The 24,239-nt window shown below is 34.2% G+C and overlaps 2 protein-coding genes across 6 annotated transcripts; one reads left to right on the top strand and one right to left on the bottom strand.

The window, feature by feature from the left end:
- Positions 1-539: 539 nt before the first annotated feature.
- On the top strand, positions 540-18,565 carry LOC131943314 (E3 ubiquitin-protein ligase MARCHF5). Of its 2 annotated transcripts, none has more exons than XM_059303353.1 (7): positions 540-723; positions 5,661-5,738; positions 5,905-6,110; positions 6,304-6,434; positions 6,885-7,071; positions 16,105-16,268; positions 16,368-18,565. In XM_059303353.1, the coding sequence occupies exons 2-7, from the start codon at positions 5,704-5,706 to the stop codon at positions 16,524-16,526; spliced, it is 882 nt and encodes a 293-aa protein (XP_059159336.1). In that variant the 5' UTR covers positions 540-723; positions 5,661-5,703; the 3' UTR covers positions 16,527-18,565. The 2 variants fall into 2 exon arrangements, with proteins under 2 accessions (XP_059159336.1, XP_059159335.1); XM_059303352.1 differs by having other exon boundaries at positions 540-727.
- A 1,224-nt stretch (positions 18,566-19,789) lies between these two features.
- Positions 19,790-23,790, bottom strand: LOC131943313 (transmembrane protein 127). Of its 4 annotated transcripts, none has more exons than XM_059303349.1 (5): positions 23,750-23,790; positions 22,502-22,892; positions 21,760-21,910; positions 21,221-21,391; positions 19,790-20,795 (listed from the first exon to the last, which is right to left on the bottom strand). In XM_059303349.1, the coding sequence occupies exons 2-5, from the start codon at positions 22,877-22,879 to the stop codon at positions 20,464-20,466; spliced, it is 1,032 nt and encodes a 343-aa protein (XP_059159332.1). In that variant the 5' UTR covers positions 22,880-22,892; positions 23,750-23,790; the 3' UTR covers positions 19,790-20,463. The 4 variants fall into 4 exon arrangements, with proteins under 4 accessions (XP_059159332.1, XP_059159333.1, XP_059159334.1 ...); XM_059303350.1 differs by having other exon boundaries at positions 23,647-23,776; XM_059303351.1 differs by having other exon boundaries at positions 23,765-23,768.
- Positions 23,791-24,239: the final 449 nt, after the last annotated feature.

Raw genomic sequence — 24,239 nt, 5'->3', positions numbered from 1 at the left:
TCTCCCCCTACTAATGAATAATTTTAAATGGATAAAACATTTTTGGCAGTATAATTTACTATCTGTCTACCAGTGTCGTTGCCCCCCCCCCCCCGGAAAATTTAGTCCCCCCCCCCCAAATGTAAAGTGCTCCCCCCCCCCTCCCCGGAGAAAAAAGTCTGAAAGAAACTTTCTGGTCGTCTTTTTTGGGCTGTTTTCTCACTGGCTGATTTGACGCAGCACGGTTAAAAAAATTAATAGAGATTGTTCTGTAAATTTTTGGTGAAGTGTCTGTCGTAAATAATAGCACTATTTCTGTTTGAAAAAACATTATTTTAAATGCAAAAGTTTGGCATTAAACTTTGTGAAACCCTCTCCCTGCGTGTGACACGTCGTGAAAAAAAGTTCAAACCCCTCTCCCTCAAGGAGTGTGACCACATTTATAGACAGCACACCCCCCCCCCCCTTTCTGCTCTTCTCCCCCCCCCCCCCAAGTACAATTAATATTCATTTGTTTCGTCATTTCGTCACTTTTGCATAACTCAAACGAAACGGGCCAAATAGACAGTTCCGGTTTATTAAGAAAAAAAAGACCAAAACATATTCGCTTATCTTATCTTCTACCAGAAAAAAAAAACAGATTTCTAGATCGAGATTATTTGTATCAAATTGGTTATTGAATTTACGAGTATCATTTATCAAATGCCTCTCAAAATGAAAATGGCATAGCTTGTAGATCTACTTGTAAGTAAGTAGATCTAGTCTAGGTTCTAGATCTAGAAATCTAGAATCTTGATTTCTGAGTATTTTCCATGATGATCATGAATGATGATGTGATGTAATTAATTAATAGTAATTATTAGTAATCAATTAATAGACCCTGCCTAAGCTCTAATCACCTAATGTTTGGGTGTTGTGTTGTTACAAATTGATCATTCATGTAAGATTTTTTGTAAGTCGTTTGAGAAGAACACAGAAATTGAAGTGTCAGAAGGCATCAAGATTCAAGAAGGGCCCAGAAGGCTATCCTAGAAAACAGAGATACTGAGACTCAGTCAAGTCTAGAGTCTAGTCTAACTCAACTAAGTACTAGATCTAGAGTAAAGTTCCACGCGCGGTTAAAACCCGGGTGCGGCCATCGCCTGTTTATCGCTTCGTACAATATTTGTTTTGATGTTTTATACGAAACTACCGATATCTGCTGTAAACCTGTCCATTTCTAAATATATCCAGGTCAAATTCTTATGTTTTTCTCCTTCTGGAAGTCGAGTTTTTAAATTTTAAAGTTTCGAGGTATGACGTCGTAGGCGATTCTAATTCCCCGTATGAAAAACACTATGTCCCGGATGAGATGAATAAACCAACCAATCAAAGCTTTTTATAACTAGGTTAACTATAAATAGCTTCTACAATATGTGCGGGACACTGTACATACGATAGATAAGGCTAATAAAGCAACCTGATAGGTGACACTGAATAGGGGTGGACGCAGCTTGGGTAACGATTTGGGTGGTTTCACCTCGCTGCGTAACCAACGACTTGAGCTAGACTAGCCTAGTTCTAGATGCTCTACATTTCAAGCTAAGCCTAGAATCTGTATAATTTCTATTTTTTTCTGCTGTTTTAAATTATTTCGATCATCTACTTCTTCTAAATCTAGTTTGTGTCTCTACATACAAGCATATCTAAGCAAATGTTATGTCTTGTCAGTGGTTGTTGTGTCCCTTTGTTATGATTATTATAGTTGCGTCCCTTGAGTCATCACTGGGTCAACTTTTAATGTCGTTAATTAATTTAATTAACATGTTTTTAATTTGGTTTTGCAATCTATTAATTAATAATACAATCAACAACACGTTTATGTGTAAAATATTTATTTTATTTATTAAACTAGGATTAAAACGTATAAAACACGATCGTTACACAAGCCGGTTCAGATGGCCGCAGGGAAAAAAAAAAGAGGGGGAAAAAATATCGCAAGTAGCACGTCACTAAAACATGAATATCTCAAATTCAATGCGTAGGAATCTAAAATGATTGATACATATTAAGAGTAGAAAGGCAGAGGAATAATATAGTATTTTGGGTTTGTGTCTGTGTTAAACGGTTACAAAATAGCGCCCGATTAAAGTCGGGAGTTCGCTATGTGTGACCGGTTGTGGAACTTCACTCTAGTACTAGATGAGAATGAGTCTTCTTGTAGAATCTTATCTAATATCTAGAGACTCTAGAGTAGATGACACATGATATCTGAGATTAGATCATCATTTCTTTTCATCATACTAGATCTAAAGGAAAATCCATAAGTACCAGAGCCTAGGGCCTAGATTCGGTGAACAGAAAAAAAGTCAGTTTTTGCTAGGAAAAAAGTCACAGAAAAAGTCATAAAAGAACAAATTTATCGGAAAAAAAAGTCACAGAAATAAAGTCACAAAAATATTCTAAGAAAAAATTTGATTTAATTGTTTATAATTATAAAATGATGGGTGTGTGTTTATTAATGTGCTTGGTAATTTTTTTGGGTAGCATATTTGTAAACTTTAAAAGCATTATGGTTTATAACAATAATAAGTTAAAATACATCATCGTTGTTTTTGCCATAGGCCTTATCTTGGTCAGCTTCTCCTCAGCCTGCTTTGTCCATCCATATTGTGTTTTGTTTATGATTTGCGCCAATCACAGCCTTTGTACAGTGTTTACTTTCTCATTTGTTATAAATATTACTATATGTATAGAAACCATGCATAAATATCTAAAATGATTACATTACATTTAATTAATCGTAAGTTGATCAGCGAACTACATAAAAGTATTAACAAATGCCATGCAAATATACGTTTGTGACTTTTTTCCTACAATCATAGATTCTGCAGTCTCTACATGAGTCTACACAGTCTCTAGGCTAATCTACACTATGTTAATAATAATAAAATAATAGACTACTACTATTATGTTTATTTTATAGGCCTGCATTTAACCACATTTTTATCTAAGGGGATATCCTTAAGCTTTAATAACTTCACGCTTTTTTTGACAAATTTTACCACCTCCCCTCCATCACAAAAAGCCAGACCCCCCCCCCCCCCCCCTTACTAAACTGACGGCACACCTCAGCCTATAACCCCCCCTCAAAATTGCAGTTGAATTTTTATTGAATTTTTCTTAAAATATGATAATTTTCCAAAATCTTGTCTGAACATAGAGTATTTAATCAATTTCTTAAAACAGTTTTATTAAAACAGTTTTCTAAAATGCGAAACAACGGTTAAAATTCGGTTTTTTATAATGCAAAAGTGTGATGTCACACTATCTGACCCCACACCCCCCTCCCCCTCATCACACACCGTCACAAAATTATGGACGCCCACCTACAAGTGTGACATCATTTGACGACTTAACATATAGATCTACAATAGGATGACAACTTGAAGGCTACTGATTAACTTTAGTATTTACTTTCAATGAGAGACTGCTATAATGAATACTGGATAGTTTTCAGCCCTCAACCAGAAAAAAAATTGAACTTCTGGTTTTTAATGGGTCATCTCTATGTTTGATGTCCAAAAAAATGTGAACTTCAGACCTTCCCATCTATGTGTGTTTACTCTCACACATGTCAATGTCCACAAATAATCACAGAAGAGATGGCACCCAAGACAGACCTGGAGGCAGAGTCTTCTCAAAGAACTGAAGCCAACAGGGATGTCTTGGGAGATTGTGAAATTAATAGCCAGGGATCGGGTGAAATGGAAGGAAATGTTGGAGGCCCTATGTTCCATAAGTAGCAAAGAGGACTAAGTCAAGTCAATAGCTGCGCAATGGGCTCAATTTATCCTTTTATGCGCAATGGAATCAAATTAGTTTATTCTTCTGACAAAATTATCTGCATCGTTTGGTCAAGCAGTTGCGCTTGGGGCAGGCCGTCAGGGGAAGGTTCATAGTATGGTAATAGTATACCTGGCAAAGAGTTTTAGCCTATAAGTTAAGTATAAAATATTTTTAAAAAATCCATATTAATAGCCTACTTAAATCTACTATTTAATTATTTATCCCTGTCCCATTAAGACAACTCATAGGCCTATACAGCATTTGCACATCCTTTTCCTGGCTAGAATCTCAAAGTCTACTAAGAAATTTTGAAACATTTATTAAGTCAGGAAATTTGGGTTCTTTTAATGATTATTTACATAACTCATTCTAAAGAGTGACATAGCTTTAAAAAAAAAGAAAAAAAATATTGTGAATAAATGAACACAGAAAACCATGAAAAAACATTTAGCCATCTATTGACGACAGATATGTCAGATTTTTAGTTTCACTTTTTCTTGATTTTTGGCGGCCTTGAAATGTGTTAAAAGGTTTTTTGAAAACTGAAGTATTTTTTGTTTTATTCTCTTATAATGTAGATAATTTTAAATTAAATTCAACCCTAATCATTGCAATGAAATAAATAAAGTTAGGAAATTATTTTATTTAAAATTTATTAAGAGAGGCTAGGAACACTCTCTTTAGAGTTAGAAATATAATCTAGTCTAAATTCTAGAAAGAACTAAGAATTTTAATATCTAGGTCTAGCAGATCTATTACTATTCATAATTAAAATTATTTATAGTCTAGCCATCATGCTGATACATTAATCTCACATATTGTTGCATACCTTTTGCTTTGGAAGGCTATTATCTGGTAAAGTACTTATATATTTGAACACTGCCTTTTATCTTTTAAGTTGATTTTTGTATTGTTAATACTAGCCATCACCACTTTTAACATTTCAAGTCCATTAAATATATATGATGATTTTTTACTTAACCTGATTTTCCTTTCCACCACTAGACAAGCTGATGATTGATCGACTTCTTTCTATTGCGTTAACTTTAAACTTTTGAATTTCTTATCACCAAAGCAGAAAAAAAATATGTAACATCAAATGGTTGTCACAACATATTTATTTACAGTATTGTATTTTGGTTGTTGAAAGCTTTGTTGTAGGAACAAGGAATAAGATCATGGTTAAGTGATTCTGTCAGTGTAGTGTTAAAGACAAGTGTTAGGGTAGCAATCATAGCTTTAAATACTTTAAAAATATTTTGATATAAATAAATACTGTACTGACTTTCCAAAAGTGGGTTCTGTAAGAAAAGTGGTAGGGTTAAGAAATCTGTAGCTTTGTATTTTAAGTAGGCCCTATTGTATTGTATCAAAGTTTTTTTTTCTCTGCTGATTCACATAAATGGTCAGTGCTAGCTAGAGTTAGGGGTAGGTTTAGTTTTAGTTAAGCTTATTATTATTAAACAGAGATAAAATTATCTGAAACATCAGATCACAAAAATAATCATTGCTTTACTCCTCTATTTATTAGCTAATTACATACATATTAATTTTGTAAAGAGATCTGGTTTAAACTTTTGATATAAAATTATTAGTATCCTCTATTTCAACTCATTAACTGTTTAGAGTAGTTTTCTCAAAGAGGATGAGATTGCATTTCTACTATGAACCTGATTTCAAATACATACTCCTTTTTATTTTTAGCATTCCACATCTTGAATAATCTTTGGTCTTTCATTTCCCTTTCAGTAGTTTTGGTGTAGATCTAGTTCTAATGATTTAAAATGTTGTCCAACCCCATAGATTTTAATAACAAATATTTCTTTCATAGCTTTAATCTTTCTGCATTTCAGATAATTTTCTTCAATGTTGTAGCTGCAGATTAAATGCTAAAAAATGTCACAAAGTCGATTGCAGCAAGATGAAGATAGGTAGCTCATTTTATGTTTTATATTTGAATTATTACTTATGTCATTTTTTAAAATAAAATAGTTTTAACACTTAATTGAAGTATTTTTTCACATATATCTGTAAATATAGATATTCAACTGGATAAAAAAAAAGATCCCTTTTCAAAGTTGGAAAATTTCTTTTTAGGCGATCATGTTGGGTCTGTTTTGCGACAGAAGAGGATGACCGAAATGCAGCATGGGTACGCCCTTGTCGATGCAGGGGTACCACAAAATGGGTACACCAAACATGTCTTCAAAGATGGGTAGATGAAAAACAGAAAGGCAACAGTACAGTTAAAGTTGCCTGCCCACAGTGTAATACAGAATATTTGATACAGTTTCCAAAATTGGGTAAAATAATATTTTTGAAAGTTTTTAAAAGATATCATTGGTGTTCAGATAGATGTTTAATACTGTATATTGCTATCACAGTATGAGTTTTTTAATTAAAATTTCTAATTAAGTAAATAGTTTTTTGATACATTTTAAAAAAAAAATTTGCTATTATCATACTAAATATATATGTACATATTTATTTCTTTAGGTCCAGTTGTGTATGTTATGGATATAATCGACAGAGTAATATACAAGATGTGTCCTTTTGTAGCTGGTGGCATCTTTATTGGAACAGTTTACTGGACTATGGTCACTTATGGGGCTGTGACTGTTATGCAGGTAAAAAAATTCCATAACAGAAATGTAAATTCAGATATGCAACACTGTAGCTGTACTGTTCGCTTTATTAATTAAATTAATTAAATTATGAAATAATGAAAGTATATTTGTTTGTTGAAGTTAATTCTTTAAAAATAAGTAGGCAAACCCCAAATATTATTGATATATTTTATAAGTAAGTAAAAGTAAAGTTCCCTTTCAAACCTGGTGACCCACAGGGCATTTGAAGAAGAGTCCACTTGTTTCTGGACCTTGGCATATAGACATCTGAATAGACATTAAATTACCTGCAGGAAAACTAATATGCAAAGTTCTATAAGAATTCACCATTAAAAAATACAGTGCAACTTCTTTTTATTTTTATATTAACAGTTAAAACATATATATAGGCCCTATATAAATGAATTATTTATTTTAAAAAATACATTTTTAACTTCTTTTTTTTTTAAGGTTTTAGGTCATAAAGAGGGCTTAAATGTTATGGAACAGGCTGATCCTTTGTTCTTACTTATTGGCCTCCCAACAATACCCCTAATGTTGGTTTTAGGCAAGATGGTCAGATGGGAGGATTATGTGCTCAGAGTTTGGCGCAAGCATTCTTCTAAATTGCCCCTTATAAACTACTTGTTTCCAGATGGTGAGTACTTCACTTTTTAACTCTTGGAATTACATGTGTGCAGTTAGCAATTAGGTGATTAAAGCAGGCAAAAATTAAACTACTTGAATGTCTATGCTTTAGCTATGCCCACTCTTGTGTGTTGTGTGCGCCTACTGCTTTACTTTTTCAACCAGGAACCCATTTGAACTGGAACTTTTTACAGACTAATACATACAGCACTAAAATAGAGTAACACAGCACTCAGAATAACACATACAGCAGTAACATAGAGTAACACCTACAGCACTCAGAATAACACATACAGCACTAATATAGAGTAACACAGCACTCAGAATAACACATACAGCACTAATATAGAGTAACACAGCACTCAGAATAACACATACAGCACTAATATAGAGTAACACCTACAGCACTCAGAATAACACATACAGCACTAATATAGAGTAACACAGCGCTCAGAATAACACATACAGCACTAATATAGAGTAACAGCACTCAGAATAACACATACAGCACTAATATAGAGTAACACAGCACTCAGAATAACACATACAGCACTAATATAGAGTAACACAGCACTCAGAATAACACATACAGCACTAATATAGAGTAAAACAGCACTCAGAATAACACATACAGCACTAATATAGAGTAAAACAGCACTCAGAATAACACATACAGCACTAATATAGAGTAACACCTACAGAACTCAGACAGTAGGTTTTAATTATAATCCCCTGCTTCACATTTGACCACTCTAATCGGTTGGGTATAGAATTGAAGTGTTAACTGGTAGAGTGATAATCTATATGTCCAGCTTGTAAACAAGAAACAACTGGACCATTCCATGGAGAGGCCCTTATGGGAAGCAGGAAACTACCCCTTCTCTCTCTCTCTCTTCCCCCCCCCCCCCCCCCCCCAAACTAACTCTGATGGGTACCTAACTCTTGTAGGAAAAGTAAAGGCGGCTGGGCATAGTGCTGACCACACTATCTCTTCATATGCCGAGGTCACAGAAACAAGTGAACTCTACTTCACTTGCCCCATAGACCGTCAGGTTTGAAAGGGAAACTTAACTTTGTCACAAAGAAAAATTTAGAAGCAATTCAGTTTGTTTCTACAGTTAAAGGTATCTGAGAACAGCCTGTACAGCTTCCTTCATATTTTGTTGTATAAATATTTTGGCATAGGGTTCACTCTAGTTATAGGGTCCATATCTTTCAATGTAATTTTTAAATGTTGACATTTGCTTTATTTTTTTTTCTAATTTGGGCATTGTGTTAATGTAATTTATTAAGAATATATTATTCCCTTCATGTTTACCAGCAACAAATACTCTAATTGATTAGTTGTATTTCTGAGCTCACAATCCCTAGTGCATATAATCATTATTAAAATAAAACCAAGCCCTGCATTAAATATCATTTTGTAGGCCTATATAAAGGTCAAACTTAATTGATAATGGAAACCCCTATCTATTTTTGGATGTATACAATTTTTTAAACATCCAGTCAAGTGCTCTGTGCTGAATATCATTGAGACTAAGAGGAAGTTAAATAGAATTTGATACAAATTTAAAAACAGTGAAACAGCTTTTGCAGGCCCTCATGTAGTGAATAGGCCAGTGGTAACTCTTTGTATTGAAATGGATGAGCAAGCACTCCTGTGTTTTATGTGTTGGCCCAGCGTGTGGTCACTATCTAATAAGTTTGTGTCTCCGCAAACACTCATTTCTAGAGTCAACACAATGTGTTTGGAGCATCTGTTCACAGCGGTACCCTCCCCTGACGATTTCCCAACACACACCCAGCAGCGGTGGTAATTAATAGAATGATTGATTTTACTTTGTTGTTTGCTGCAAGCATAAACTAAGGGATTGGGATGGGAGAGGGCATAATAATAAAAATCGTTAACGAAAATCATACAAATGATCAGTATCTGCCCAACGCATAGGAAATAAGGTAGTTGTGCTAGTCACTGCTAGTTGTAGTAATATGTCAGTAATGTGTTAGTTTCTCTTGACCCTGCGCTCATTTGCCTTACTCTGAACACAGCATAGTTGAGTATTGGGACACAGAACACAATATTGGGTAACGGACTAAAGCATTGTTGATAGCGAATTATATGTAGACAGATCCAGTTTTAGCCGAGTATTGTGGCACGTAACACAGCATTGTTGCTATTAGACGTGGACTTGGTGTAGAGATGAGTATTGAGACGTTGATATCAGCGAGACGATGAGATAAACGAATAGCCCTGTGGTGTTGCTCTGACTGTCAGCACCACTATCTTGTAATTCAAGAAGCCGACTGGCCACGACAACAGAATAATTGTACAAGCCGCGAAATTTGAGCTATGTTCACTAGCTGTTGGGTGAGCTGAGATGGGGAAAAAATAATGGTCGTATTGATTGAATAGTTATTTCTGGTTATTAGGGCATAGTTTTTAAACCTTGCTTTTCTGCAAATGGGAATATTGCAACGGAGTGGTTAGCTTTAAGTTGAATAGTTGAAAAGGCTGACCCGTAATAGTCTGCTTTATGTGATGTATACGAGATCTTAAAGATTTGCTTACGACACGATGCTTTACTTAGTTTTATATATATACAATCTGGTACTTGTCTGTGAGCGTCCTCATCTGTTTTACAAAGATAATTTGGGTCGTACTAAACATAAATAGACCAGCCTTTGTCTCTGTAAGCTCACCATATGTTGTGATCGAGACGTAAAATGCTATTTTATGTTTTCATCATATGTATAAATTAAATATCGCCAGTGTCCCTCTCCCCTCCCCACACTCTCCCGCTTGAACTGGTGCGTTGTGTCCCGCTGGCCAAATGATAAACTTGTCTTTGTGCTCTGTTCTGTTATCTATCGCGCCATGTGGGTTGAAAGCGCGGCACCATAACAGCTGTTGGATCCGACACAATGGCCGCTATGAGTGGCATTTGACATAATGATAGCTAGGAGTGGGATCGGACACAATGACAGCTGTAAGTGGCATTTGACATAATGATAGCTAGGAGTGGGATCGGACACAATGACAGCTATGAGTGGCATTTGACATAATGATAGCTAGGAGTGGGGTCGGACACAATGACAGCTGTGAGTGGCATTTGACATAATGATAGCTAGGAGTGGGATCGGACACAATGACAGCTGTAAGTGGCATTTGACATAATGATAGCTAGGAGTGGGATCGGACACAATGACAGCTGTGAGTGGCATTTGACATAATGATAGCTAGGAGTGGGGTCGGACACAATGACAGCTGTGAGTGGCATTTGACATAATGATAGCTAGGAGTGGGATCGGACACAATGACAGCTGTGAGTGGTATTTGACATAATGATAGCTAGGAGTGGGATCGGACACAATGACAGCTGTGAGTGGTATTTGACATAATGATAGCTAGCAGTGGGATCGGACACAATGACAGCTATGAGTGGCATTTGACATAATGACAGCTAGCAGTGGGATCGGACACAATGACAGCTGTGAGTGGCATTTGACATAATGATAGCTAGCAGTGGGATCGGACACAATGACAGCTGTGAGTGGCATTTGACATAATGATAGCTAGCAGTGGGATCGGACACAATGACAGCTGTGAGTGGCATTTGACATAATGATAGCTAGCAGTGGGATCGGACACAATGACAGCTGTGAGTGGCATTTGACATAATGATAGCTAGGAGTGGGGTCGGACACAATGACAGCTATGGGCGGCATTTGACATAATGATAGCTAGGAGTGGGATCGGACACAATGACAGCTATGAGTGACATTTGACATAATGATAGCTAGGAGTCGGATCGGACACAATGACAGCTGTAAGTGGCATTTGACATAATGATAGCTAGGAGTGGGATCGGACACAATGACAGCTGTGAGTGGCATTTGACATAATGATAGCTAGGAGTGGGGTCGGACACAATGACAGCTATGAGCGGCATTTGACATGATGATAGCTAGGTTTGGGATCGGACACAATGACAGCTATGAGCGGCATTTGACATAATCATAGCTAGGAGTGGGATCGGACACAATGACAGCTGTGAGTGGCATTTGACATAATGATAGCTAGGAGTGGGGTCGGACACAATGACAGCTGTGAGTGGTATTTGACATAATGATAGCTAGGAGTGGGATCGGACACAATGACAGCTGTGAGTGGCATTTGACATAATGATAGCTAGCAGTGGGATCGGACACAATGACAGCTGTGAGTGGTATTTGACATAATGATAGCTAGGAGTGGGATCGGACACAATGGCAGCTGTGAGTGACATTTGACATAATGATAGCTAGGAGTGGGGTCGGACACAATGACAGCTATGAGTGACATTTGACATGATGATAGCTAGGAGTGGGGTCGGGCACAATGGCAGCTGTGAGTGACATTTGACATAATGATAGCTAGCAGTGGGATCGGACACAATGACAGCTGTGAGTGGCATTTGACATAATGATAGCTAGCAGTGGGATCGGACACAATGACAGCTATGGGCGGCATTTGACATAATGATAGCTAGCAGTGGGATCGGACACAATGACAACTATGGGCGGCATTTGACATAATGATAGCTAGCAGTGGGATCGGACACAATGACAGCTATGAGTGACATTTGACATAATGATAGCTAGGAGTGGGGTCGGACACAATGACAGCTGTGAGTGGTATTTGACATAATGATAGCTAGCAGTGGGATCGGACACAATGACAGCTGTGAGTGGTATTTGACATAATGATAGCTAGGAGTGGGATCGGACACAATGACAGCTATGAGTGGCATTTGACATAATGATAGCTAGGAGTGGGGTCGGACACAATGACAGCTATGAGTGGCATTTGACATAATGATAGCTAGGAGTGGGGTCGGACACAATGACAGCTATGAGTGACATTTGACATGATGATAGCTAGGAGTGGGATCGGACACAATGACAGCTGTGAGTGGTATTTGACATAATGATAGCTAGGAGTGGGGTCGGACACAATGACAGCTATGAGCGGCATTTGACATGATGATAGCTAGGAGTGGGATCGGACACAATGACAGCTGTGAGTGGCATTTGACATAATGATAGCTAGGAGTGGGATCGGACACAATGACAGCTATGAGCGGCATTTGACATAATGATAGCTAGGAGTGGGATCGGACACAATGACAGCTATGAGCGGCATTTGACATAATGATAGCTAGGAGTGGGATCGGACACAATGACAGCTATGAGCGGCATTTGACATAATGATAGCTATTAGTGGGATCGGACACAATGACAGCTGTGAGTGACATTTGACATAATGATAGCTAGGAGTGGGGTCGGACACAATGACAGCTGTGAGTGACATTTGACATAATGATAGCTAGGAGTGGGATCGGACACAATGGCTTGGAATAGGACATCATAATAGCTGTGAGTGAGAATAGACACAATGACATTTAATGAGCTATGTGTGAATTGGACATCCTGCTAGCTATGATAGAGATTGGACATCCTGCAAGCTATGACTGGGATTGGACATCCTGCAAGCTATGACTGGGATTGGACATCCTGCCAGCTATGATAGAGATTGGACATCCTGCCAGCTATAACTGGGATTGGACATCCTGCTAGCTATGATAGAGATTGGACATCCTGCTAGCTATGACTGGGATTGGACATCCTGCTAGCTATGACTGGGACTGGACATCCTGCCAGCTATGATAGAGATTGGACATCCTGCCAGCTATAACTGGGATTGGACATCGTACCAGCTACAAATTGGACTGGACATCCTGCCAGCTATAACTGGGATTGGACATCCTGCCAGCTATAAATGGGATTGTACATCGTACCAGCTTTAACTGTGATTGGAAAACATGACAGCTTTGGGCGGTATTGGGCAAATGCAGTTAATTTGAAGTAACATGACCTTTGATTATTAATTACTTGGCTATGACCCACCAATTAGAAAGTCATGTTATTAATATATCATGGTACAATATGTAGATAGGGAATAAAGACAGCTTGTGTACACAGCGTGGACTGAAGGCTGTGATGTAACCATTAGTAGCTTTCATTGTAGTAGCGCGATATATAGGACATGAATTTCACATCAGGGAGAGGGCCTGTTTGTTGCTACAGTATAATACATTTAAGGGCCATTGTTTCATGCGATCGTTTGTTCAGTCACCTTCGCGGCGGAACACAAGTGCATAGCCATTGATCACCTGCGTGTTGTGTAAAGATGAGGGGAGAGGGAGGGAGGGGACGGGACCAGACGGCTGTCGTCTGACCGCTGCTTGTATTGCGCACTAACAGTACTAGGCCTAACACCCATTTAGGCGAAAGTGTAATTTTTGTAGCCAGTAGGCCTACATTTAAAATCAAATGTAGGCCTACATTTAAAATCAAATGTAGGCCTACATTTCAGGGGCGGAACTACCATACCGCCAGACCCCGCAGTGCGGGGGGGCCCAGGACGTTTAGGGGCCCATTTCCGACCAAAAAACAATGAATTTTTTTTTCAAAAATTATGTTTTCCATGCATCTTAAAAGTGGTTTTGTAAAAAAAAACAAAAAAAAAAAAAACAAAAAAAAAACAGGTCTTATATAGCAGAGATTGTTGCGTAGAAAAATATTTTAAAATCTCCAAGGTCTAAAGTCTGAAAGGTAGGCAAACATTCACACAACTTCCATGACTTACTGCCCTTCTTTAAAATAGGGATGCCCACGAATCTCATTTACATAGTTTTGTACTATGTATAGTAAAAAGCAATTGATTCTCTGAATTGTTATTTAAATAAGACGTACTAAACAATGGTATAGATATAAAAATCAATGTTTTCAAAATTGATATTATAGAAGCCAAAAATGAAAAAAATAAACATAACTCGAGAAACTATTCACGAATTAAGCTTACGTCTTTATATATTTTTGACCAGTTAAGAATGTAAGAAAACAGAACAAGTAAACAATGTGTCTAGTTTGTTCTCTCAGAATGGTTATATATTGCAATGAAGTAGACTAAATTACTCTGTTTAGATACAGATTATATATATATATATATATATATATATATATATATATATATATATATATATATATATATATATATATATATATATATATATATTAGTTTCGTCACTGGCAACTTGATAGTGGTTTTGTAAGTAACAAACAGAATACAGATCTAATACAGTAGTGATGTTATATAGTAGCTAAGATATGCTGTTGCGTAAAAAAAATAAAAAAATAATAAACACAGCTGTAGTGTGAAAGATAGGCAAACGTTCAAACCATAAATTATTTCCCTTTTTCAAATAGTCAAATAGGGGTGCTCAAAAGCTCTTTTTAATAGATTTTTAATAATCAAATTAAAAAGCAATTACTTATCTTAATTATTATTTTTAAAAAAATAAGTACTAAAGAATGGTATAGTATAAAAATGAAACGTAGTTAAAGTTAATAATATAAATGCAAAAAAATAACATAAAAATAAACATAACACGAGACACCATTACTTATACAAAGCTTCATATACTTTTAACCGACTTAATGATTAGAAGTATTAGTTATAAATGAAAACAGATTTTCAAAACAGACCAATGCACTCATACACATGACATGCTGTTGTGATTAGATTTAATTTAATTTTTTTATCAAAACCCGATCAGGCTAGAAAGGAGTATCCTATATTCGTATTGTGTTTGTATGTGTGTGTATGTATATATATATATACATACATATATATATATATATATATATATATATATATATATATATATATATATATATATATATATATATATATATATATATATACATATATGGGGGCCAAAAAATTTTTTTGCGGGGTGGCCCATTTTTTCTAGTTCCGCCACTGCTACATTTAAAATGTTTTACCACCATATCAAAACTATTCGAGTGTGTGTGCGCGCGTGCGTGTGTTTGTTTATTTGTTTGCATTGGCCTATATTCTATATCTTGAAGGGATCTGTTTTTAGGACATAGTTTATCCTGATTTATTAATCCTCCACATCTTGTTTCTTTTCAATAAAAAAAGCAGTATAAATACAAACAGACAAGACGTTCTATAAAATTACTTAACTGAAATTTTAATCGCTTTTTATTGTTTTACGTCTCATATATATTACCATATAGGCCTACATGATAAAAACTGAAAGTTGTGAAATACGTTTTCAACATTTCTTTAAAATGAGTTCCGTGCAATAAATAATACATGCCAGTGAAGTAACGCCTCGACTCGAATGTTATTACATTCCATTAAGGCGATGGAGGAGATTTAAAAAATCAATATTGTACACGAGCATTTAACACCCAGCATTTGTTAGCGCCATATTTCTTGATGATGTGTAAGGTTACTGGAGGCTGGACGAGGGAGGTCGGCCAGACTTTTTGTCGTGGGTGGGAGCGCGTGGGTTTGTGGGGTTAAAAATAACATCGTTATTTGAAGACACTGAAACAACTCGGTTTGCGTGGGAGATAACCCGATGTTTATCAAGCAGCGCATGTACATCTAGTACTGTGGATATACGTGTCCACAATGGATTAAACGGTTGAGGTGGGAATTAACGTTCCCACCCTTATATTTTAGATCTATACAGCAGATTAATCGGGTTTCATAGTCAATGCAGTGTATGTTGAGTTGATTGTCTGGACACCCCAAAGACTCAAGCCCACATCCCAGATCTATATTAAAATTCTTGGGTTAGCATTCTCTCTCACTTATCCTGGCCATTACTTATGCGTGTTGTTGATGCTTTGAGTGGGAGGGGGGATAATAATGATAATTTAAGATAAGAATTTGGATTATAACTCACAATAACTAGCACATTTAATACAGGGACATCATTTGTTTGAAATGTCTTTGATTTTATCTAGTGTAGAACTAAAGAGATTTCAGTATTATATAACCAGACATCCTTATAGTTTAAAAAGTTGAAACTTCTAGTTAAAATTATAACATTTACATTTCTTTAAAATAAGATACTTGTATTGTTGAAGATTTTAAAAAATAATTTCCCTTTTGTGTTGACAGAACACTCAAGGATGTCCAGGGTACCAGCAGATACTGTGACACTGACTGATCCAATCTCTGCTACACGAGTCTTGTGTGGAGCCCTTATCATGCCAACTATTGCTACCATTGTAGGCAAACTCATGTTTGGCCTTGTCCAGTCTAATTTCCAGCGAACACTCTTGGTATGTAATCTTACAAAATAAACTTAAATACCTTTGTTTGTTATCTACTGTCATAGATTCTACTGAGTGCTAAAATAATGACTGATTATCTTTCCTCAGGGAGGAATTGCTTTTATTGCCATCAAAGGTGTGCTAAAAATCTATTATAAACAACAGCAGTACTTGCGCCAGGCAAATCGTGTTATCTGTGACTATGAGGATCCACAAAGCCCTAACACTCCACCTGCTCCTGACACAAACACACAAACAACTCTGTGATTTACCTCTCAATTTGTTATTTTACTTTGTTTACTCAGCAGGAAGGGATTTGCCCACAGAGAAAAATTATCTACACTAAGCTAATTTATACATACAGCATTTATTTCTTAAAATTTCAAATGATAGCTAAGTTATTAAATCATTGGCAATTTTATTTTAAAATGTTAATCTTTTTTTTTTTAAATTATGGTGGCCAAATCTCAAAACCCTCTCATGAGTTATTATTATTTATGTGGTGATTGTTTTTTGTTTTGTATATATTCCCAAACCATGTGGTCTTTGTGTTAGTTAAGAATATATACTTTATAAAATCCAAAAATATTTTATTTGCTTTCTTTTTCACCTGTGCAAATGATAATTACAGCTATTGTAAATAGATATAGCTTTTTGTTTGAACATTTATGCTATACTAGATACGGGCATTTAGTTTAAAAAATATTACTTTTCACTGATTTAAAATAATTTTCAGATTTCACTTCTATAATTGTCAGTAATGTTATTTTTAACTCAAATATTTAGGTATGCAGCTATTTTTTTTTCAAAATTAAGCTTAAAAATTTAACTTATTTAATTTTTAGAATTAAAATCAAATTAATGAAGCATAATCAAATAATTTTACTAACTTGGATCTGTAAGAGTTATGTTAAAAAGAAAATATGGTAAAGATTAGTCAAGAGTTAGCAAGGATGCCTGAAAATTAAAACTGAAAATAGTTTGATTTTAACAGCAAATATGTGTACAATCTATGATTTTCTGTTTACAATCTTTAAATTTGAAAATGATGTGTTGAATCTGTGTACATATTTAATAGTGGTAGTAGAATAACACTTCAGTGAAGTTTTGGACATTATGTTTGATATATTTCAATACCAGTTTTGGTATTAGTTAGTCATTTATTTTGGCCCTATTCTGGGTCTCTATTTTAATTAGTTCTTTTTAGAAAAACCAGTTTAAACATCATTTAGAAAAAGAATTGAAATGAATACATGTTTTAAAATTTGTGCATAATGTTTTTATGATCGTGTATATAAATGTTTAAGTTGGATGGTGAGGATTTTAATAATTTCAGTTTCATTTTGACCTGTATATAATTTCTGTATAGAAAAAAATAGTCTGATTAAACTTTAATTAATTTATAAGCTATTTAGAAGTAAAATAAAGAACATTGCCATAAAAAACAGTGTAAGCATTTGTATTAAACAGATTTTGTATTTATATATTAATCTACTTATTTCTGTCCAACATCTCTGAGGTCTTATTGTAATAATAAGCCTGACTTTCACTGGCATTACATACTTTTAAAAAGTCTATTTTGGGTTGAACGTTAATAATTTAAATGATAATTATGTGGCAATGGCTAATTATAAATTGTAATTCCATCTTGTGATGCATGATATTGGACAAACAACAAAAATTGATTATGAAGCTGTTTACATCATTGTGTAAGGTTGGGATATAAAAAAATAGTTGTATGATTAATACTTTTTAGGTCTTAAGTTTTTCAAAATTTTGTAATAGGACATAGTTTTAAAAACTTATTTATCCTCAAATGAAAAAACATTTAAATAGCAACTAATGAAGTTTTCTAATTTGTATTACATATTTTTTTATGTTGAGTAAAATATAATTTTCAAATACCCTCATCTCATTAGTCGTGCAAATGCATAAAGTAGTCGGATGTTATGTAAATACCTATTTACACGGTTTAATGAAATTGATCCAAGTGTAAATAAATAATAGGTTAAATATTGCTGAAAGCGAGAGAAGAGCACTATTGTTGCCTGTGGAGATGTATAATCAGAACAAACACATTTATTTTATGGTGGTGTTGGTGTTTCAGTAAAATACTGTTTGTCGTATCAGAACATTTGATTATTATTTGTTTACTGTTAATAAAAATACCAAATCTTTTTATAAATAATTAGTCACCTTTCTTTTCTGTGATGATTTCTCCCACTGATAGTATCTACAAAAATAATGTACACTGACAGCAATGTTGCATATTGTTGAGTAACAAATAAAAATATAGTTGAAGCATCTCTTAATTTTTTGTTTTCTGTAAGGCTAGTCATGAAGCAATTTATTAAGTGCGTCAATGATCATTTGTCCCTAAATTCTTAAACCAGATAACTCACAAATAAGTTAGTCATGGATTAAAATTAGAGAAGGGCACATTTAGACCTGATTGCCAAAGGCCTTATGTGCAGGCAATGCAGTCAGTTTAGCACTTGACCAGTTAAGAGTTGGGTGCAAATAAATAAGAGAACAAATCTATCTGTGGAATGAAAATGCTTGCTCAGCAGGGTTAACCCTAGTGCTCTTCTGTTGAACCAAACTATAGGAAACTTCTTTCAGTGAATTTAGTTTACATTAGTTTGTCTTATGTTTTCTCTTGCAATAATTGAAATTATTTATAAAAATTCTTAAAATTAAGTATTGTTTCTTTAATCACAAATAAGAATAAAATTCACTTGAGTGTAAGTAAAAGATGAAAATGAGTTTCTGGAACAAACAGTTCATTACACTCATACAATTAAAGAAATTTAAAAATATTTTTTTCATTAAAAACAAGTAAAACAGCATGATTATTAACATATGGATGCCTAGGTTTCCATATGGTATAATTTTAAGATATTTTCATAATTTGGTAGGTAAGTAAAGGGAAACAATGCATATTTTTAGTGGTTATTTTTTAAAATTTACATGTGTTTAAAAATAGGAACAAGTGAGCTTTAAATACATTATCCAGACAACTACATACTACCTAAACACTAAACATAAGTTTAAAAGGTAGTTCCATGACACTGTTGTTTAGTATATCTTTATTACAAGTTCTCAATACATGTATTTACAGTAACAAAATTATTACAGTAACATCAAGCTTTTACTAATGTTAAGTCAGTGTTAAAAAAAAACATGCAATCTTCATAAAAGTATTAAAAGTTTAACATTACTAAAATGTAAGGAATTTCACCAGGTTTAATTTAAATATCAGGTAAAGATTATTGTGCCATTAGTCTTAACATACACAATTTTGTATTTAGGAAATGTAAACTAAAAGTATTCAAGAATTTCTGAGACAAAGATTTAACAAACTAAAAAAAAAGCCAATATCCAAAAGGCAGTTGATCCATTAACAGTTTTTTTTGTAAGGAGTGTTAATAAACAACATCATTATTATTAACACAATGTTATTTTACTTTGACCACTTTCTTTTTAAACTTGATTTTTTTCAGATATCCCTTTTAACGTTGGGGGGGGGGGGGGGGGGGGGGGAAGAGAGAGAGAATTTATAGTACTTAACCGTTAAAATATCAGTTTCATATTTTAAAAATAAAACACACTTTTATGAATAGTAATCCAACATAAACAAGCTACCAACAGGATATCTAAACATAATAAATTTTTTATGATCATTCTTTTAAAGATGAAAAAAAAAGGTAATTTGAATTTTAGATGTATTAAAACTTGCTCACATTTGATAATATAATTAGGTCTATATCTGATTTTAATATATGTGAAATACTACAACTATTGCAAAAATTGGTTGACACTATAATTAAGGTGTAAAAAGTAAACAAGCTATTAACACTGGTTGGTTATTTTGTACAGGAGTATTGATGTATTACTCTTAGAATTTTAAAATGTAGTCTTAACTAATTTATCAATATAAATAAGGTCCATATCAATTAACCAATGCAGAATAAAAAATATTTTAAAATGTATGTACAGAATTATGTAAACCATTACATTTAACAAAGAATGGCAACAGCGTTCATATATCAACAGGTCAGATTACTAATTAAAGCCATTACTTTTTTTTAAAACAATGTATTTACAAATCTAAGATCTTAATGTAGTTTTAAAAATAACATGCCAAGAATTAGAAAGTATCCAATAAAAAAGCATGTCTTTTTATAAAACTATCTTTGGCTAATCAAGGGGTGTATGCTGGGGGAGGTGGAAAGTTATACAGAGCAGCGCTGTCAGCGTTAGGGGAAGGTGGAGGAAGCAATGGCTCGTTATCATCATAGTAGAAAAATTCTGGGTTGCTTGGAGTTTCTGCACTTTCGTACACAACATGCCTTCTTAGGCAGTTGCAGGCTGTAGCAATGACAGACAATCCACCGGCAGCTGTAACAAGATAGAAGCTGACATCAAACGTGACTTGTATTTTACTACCGTCATGGGCCCTGGTTGATACTTGAAGCTTATCTACAGCTGTTGTGATCCAGTAAGTAAACAGATTGATTGTCACGCACATCACAACTGTTTGGAATTGGATTGAAATAATCGTTGTTAAAAGTATGAAAGACAAAAAATTGAAGCATATATCAGACTAATCGGAAAGAAAAAAGTTTGATTTTCACTATTCAGATAATTTTGTAAATATTCAATAAAAACACAATAATAAAATAATGAAAAAAGATTAATTTGTTGCTACACAATTTTTTAAAGTATAGGCTACCACTTTCTATCAGCATTACTTGTTAGATCAAAATTTGATATTGATGCGCAACCAAAATGTTATTCTTTACTAAAAATATTATTTATAAACATATCTTGAACAGTAAAAGATGTATCAAATAACAAGTGAATAGAAGATTTTATGCTTTATAGTTTACAGTTGTAGAATATTAATTAGTAGTTATGGTTTTTAATAACTCTTCAATCTTTTAAGAACAAATAAATACCTGTTAAAATGTTAAAAATAGCATTTCGTCTGAGCAACTTAAGTAGTTGATAGCTAGGTCCAATCAAGTCAAGTAGAAATGCAGACAAACTGCATACAACAGCAATAAACACAAAGGCAATACTTGTTTTAAAAAGGAGAACAGTGGAATACGTTACACAATTAACCATTACTGTGGATACAATGGAAATAAAAAGAAGCAATAAGCATTTAACAATGACTAAAATAATCGGTTTTAAAAGTTTATGACATTATTATATTCAAATTAAAGTATATTTTCCTTCTAATAATTAGGAATTCCCAATCTAAGATCCAACTTTAAGGGAGTTGAAAAAGGTTTACTATTAAGGCAGAACCTCCCTCTAATATTAAAAGTTTTACAAAGGACAATTAACATCAGAAGCTAATGCTTTACAAAATTAAAATGCACTTAATTATTTAGGGGTAATACATGCCTTTTTAAAATTAAATTCTCATATTTACTATTGAGTTGAAAAAATAAATAGTGCTATCAAATCTAATGCAACAAAATGTACTAACTGTCATTTGAACTGGGTCCAAATTTGTAAATTACATCTTCTGGTTCAGTTTGGGGATAGTTTTTGTAGAAATGTCCATTATAAAAGAACTGTGTAGTGCTCAACTGTTTTAAACTTCCTGCTGGACCATGAAGTAAGCGACAGCCTCCACCCTGTATTGTTAAAACAAGAGCTTAATTACATTTTATTTACATAAAAGTAAATAAAGTAAATTTATTTATATAGAAGAGAAAACCGCAAAAGTAAAAACAATTGACTAAACGTTGAGAAACAATTATGATGAAAATGTAACAGCGCAAAAATTTGTAAGGAATACCATTTATGTTTATTAGTAGCTGTAGCCATTTAAACAAGCTAGTAGGATATATAATTCTGGATAATGGATAAAGGTAAACAAAGTGATACTTTAAAGTGGTCATATATTTAATAATATATTATTTTTCAGCATACATCTCTCATGGAAATGGTGGGGGGAATGGCAACACACCAATTCTTTAGGAATCACAATATCTGACAAGATTTCTATCTGGATATCTAACTATATATCTAAGTAATCAGTGAGTTGTGAAAAAACTCAACTGAATTAGGTTCTCAAGATAGAGACTGCTTTCTTTGACTGGTTTTGTCAAAATGGATAATTATAATTAAACCAGTTAATCTTTACTCTAGAAGTAAACTTAACATCTGCAACTTTCTTTAAGTAATGTACATAACCAATATAAATGATTTTTAGCATAACTTACAGTTAAATTTATCCAATCAGGCTCTAATGCTGTACACAACAAAACAATAGTACCCATACTGAATATGGCTGCTGCAAAGTTACGTTCTTTATGTTTGAAATACATTCTAGTGCTGTAGCGCCCATGTCTGCTGGAGTGGCGATGCCTACTACGAGATCTACTACTAGATGATCTACTTCTGTGACCATGATTTCGACGTGAACTTCTTATCCTATTTGCATCTCTTGATGAACTCAGGGCACGGCTTGAATGACAGAACCCAGGGTCAACAACTGGAGGTGGGAGTGAAGAGGCTTGTTGCTGTTGGCTTAATCTAACATCCTGATCTAATGCTGACCTTGAAGGGGAAAGACTATCCCCAATATCTACCAAAGACATTTTATCTGAAATGCTGAAAATTAAAGCGTAATTTTACTTTAAAATAATAGTTTACCTAATATTAGATTGTTATTAGGCTAATTAGACTTGCAACAACTTAATGCATTTTTATCATCATTTGTAGATTACTAAATAGCAGCCTTAGATTTAGGTTGACACACTTAAATTCTAAAACTGCAAGTGGTCATGATAGATCTAGATCTAATTAATTATAATAGCAAGTAGGCCTAGCATTTATTATTTTTAATAATATTAGATTTATTTATAGTTTATTTTTTGTATAGTATAGGTAGTAGATCTAGAGACCAAAAGAGATTCTTCAAGAGATGTCCAACTGAATCATTCAGTCAAGACAGCCAAAGAGACTACAGACAACTTAACAAGACTTCAAGAGATTAGAGATTGATCATTGAAGACTGAAGAGGAGTAGTCTAGATTTGATTTATTTAGTCAGTCAGATTTGATTTACTGATTTAGCCACAATAGCCAGACTTAGGCTTCAGTTACTACTACTAGATCTAGAATCTAACTGTGAATCGTGACGTTAGGAGTTTGGTGATCATTGTTCTAGATAATCAATATCTACTAGACTAGAACCCTGATCTAGATCTCGATCTAGAGCTGTGATCTAGAGTTCAGTCACTGAACTTCAGTCTTCAGTGAAGAGCTCTGAGTAGTGAGTAGCATAGAGGCTAACTTAGTAACTGAACTAGAATCTAGTAATTAATAATCATTTAGCAACTAATACATCTAAAAACCCTTTTAACCTCAACTTAGTAAAACAATAAGCAATTTACACTATAAAAAGAGTAGTGGTGGGTAAGATTAAATTAGTTTAGTATATTTAAGTAGATCTAGATCTGCGGTTACATTGTTTATTATTACACATATTCCTTTCACTTCCTTCTATGCCAGATTTTTTCTATTATTAAAAGCCTAATAACTAATAAAGTAATCGACTACAATAGCATCGGGAATAAATAATAATAATCAAATTCTATAACATTAGCAGAGTAAAAAGATAATATAGTTAATTAACTTTGAGATTCCTTTTTCTTTTCTAAGCCCTACTGAAAAAAAAATGAGCGGGAGGGGGGGGGGGGGGTGTGTGTAAATAACGACACATATGCATGGGAGTTCATACTTTTGGGTTGATTTGCTGCTTGGGGAAATAGCAGCAGCCAGGGACAGGGGGGGGGGATGGGGGGATGGGGCTAATTCTGAGCTGCATTACTGAATTTTACAGTCAACGTTTAAAAAATAGACTACTGACTGATTTAACTGTTTTCTACATAGAGTGACATTTAAAACTGCTAAATGACATCACACCCAAAGGGGGAAACCAGGACTGTAATTTTGT

The sequence above is a fragment of the Physella acuta genome, unplaced genomic scaffold (genome assembly GCF_028476545.2).
Source record: "Physella acuta isolate Inbredline_101_S28 unplaced genomic scaffold, ASM2847654v3 ptg000453l, whole genome shotgun sequence".
In the NCBI taxonomy this organism is placed as follows: domain Eukaryota; kingdom Metazoa; phylum Mollusca; class Gastropoda; family Physidae; genus Physella; species Physella acuta.
Note: the sequence above shows the minus strand (reverse complement) of the source record. Positions and strands in the feature narration are given on the sequence as shown.

Excerpts from the sequence above, each read along its gene's own strand:
- LOC131943314 (XM_059303353.1), top strand. The coding sequence starts at position 5,704 with ATGTCACAAAGTCGATTGCAGCAAGATGAAGATAG. Across the intron at positions 5,739-5,904 it reads TTGCAGCAAGATGAAGATAG|GCGATCATGTTGGGTCTGTT; the intron begins GTAGCTCATTTT and ends ATTTCTTTTTAG. Across the intron at positions 16,269-16,367 it reads ATTTCCAGCGAACACTCTTG|GGAGGAATTGCTTTTATTGC; the intron begins GTATGTAATCTT and ends ATCTTTCCTCAG.
- LOC131943313 (XM_059303349.1), bottom strand. The coding sequence starts at position 22,879 with ATGTCTTTGGTAGATATTGGGGATAGTCTTTCCCCTTCAAGGTCAGCA. Across the intron at positions 21,392-21,759 it reads TGGACCCAGTTCAAATGACA|TAATGGTTAATTGTGTAACG; the intron begins GTTAGTACATTT and ends TTGTATCCACAG. Across the intron at positions 20,796-21,220 it reads TATTTTTAACATTTTAACAG|TTGTGATGTGCGTGACAATC; the intron begins GTATTTATTTGT and ends AATTCCAAACAG.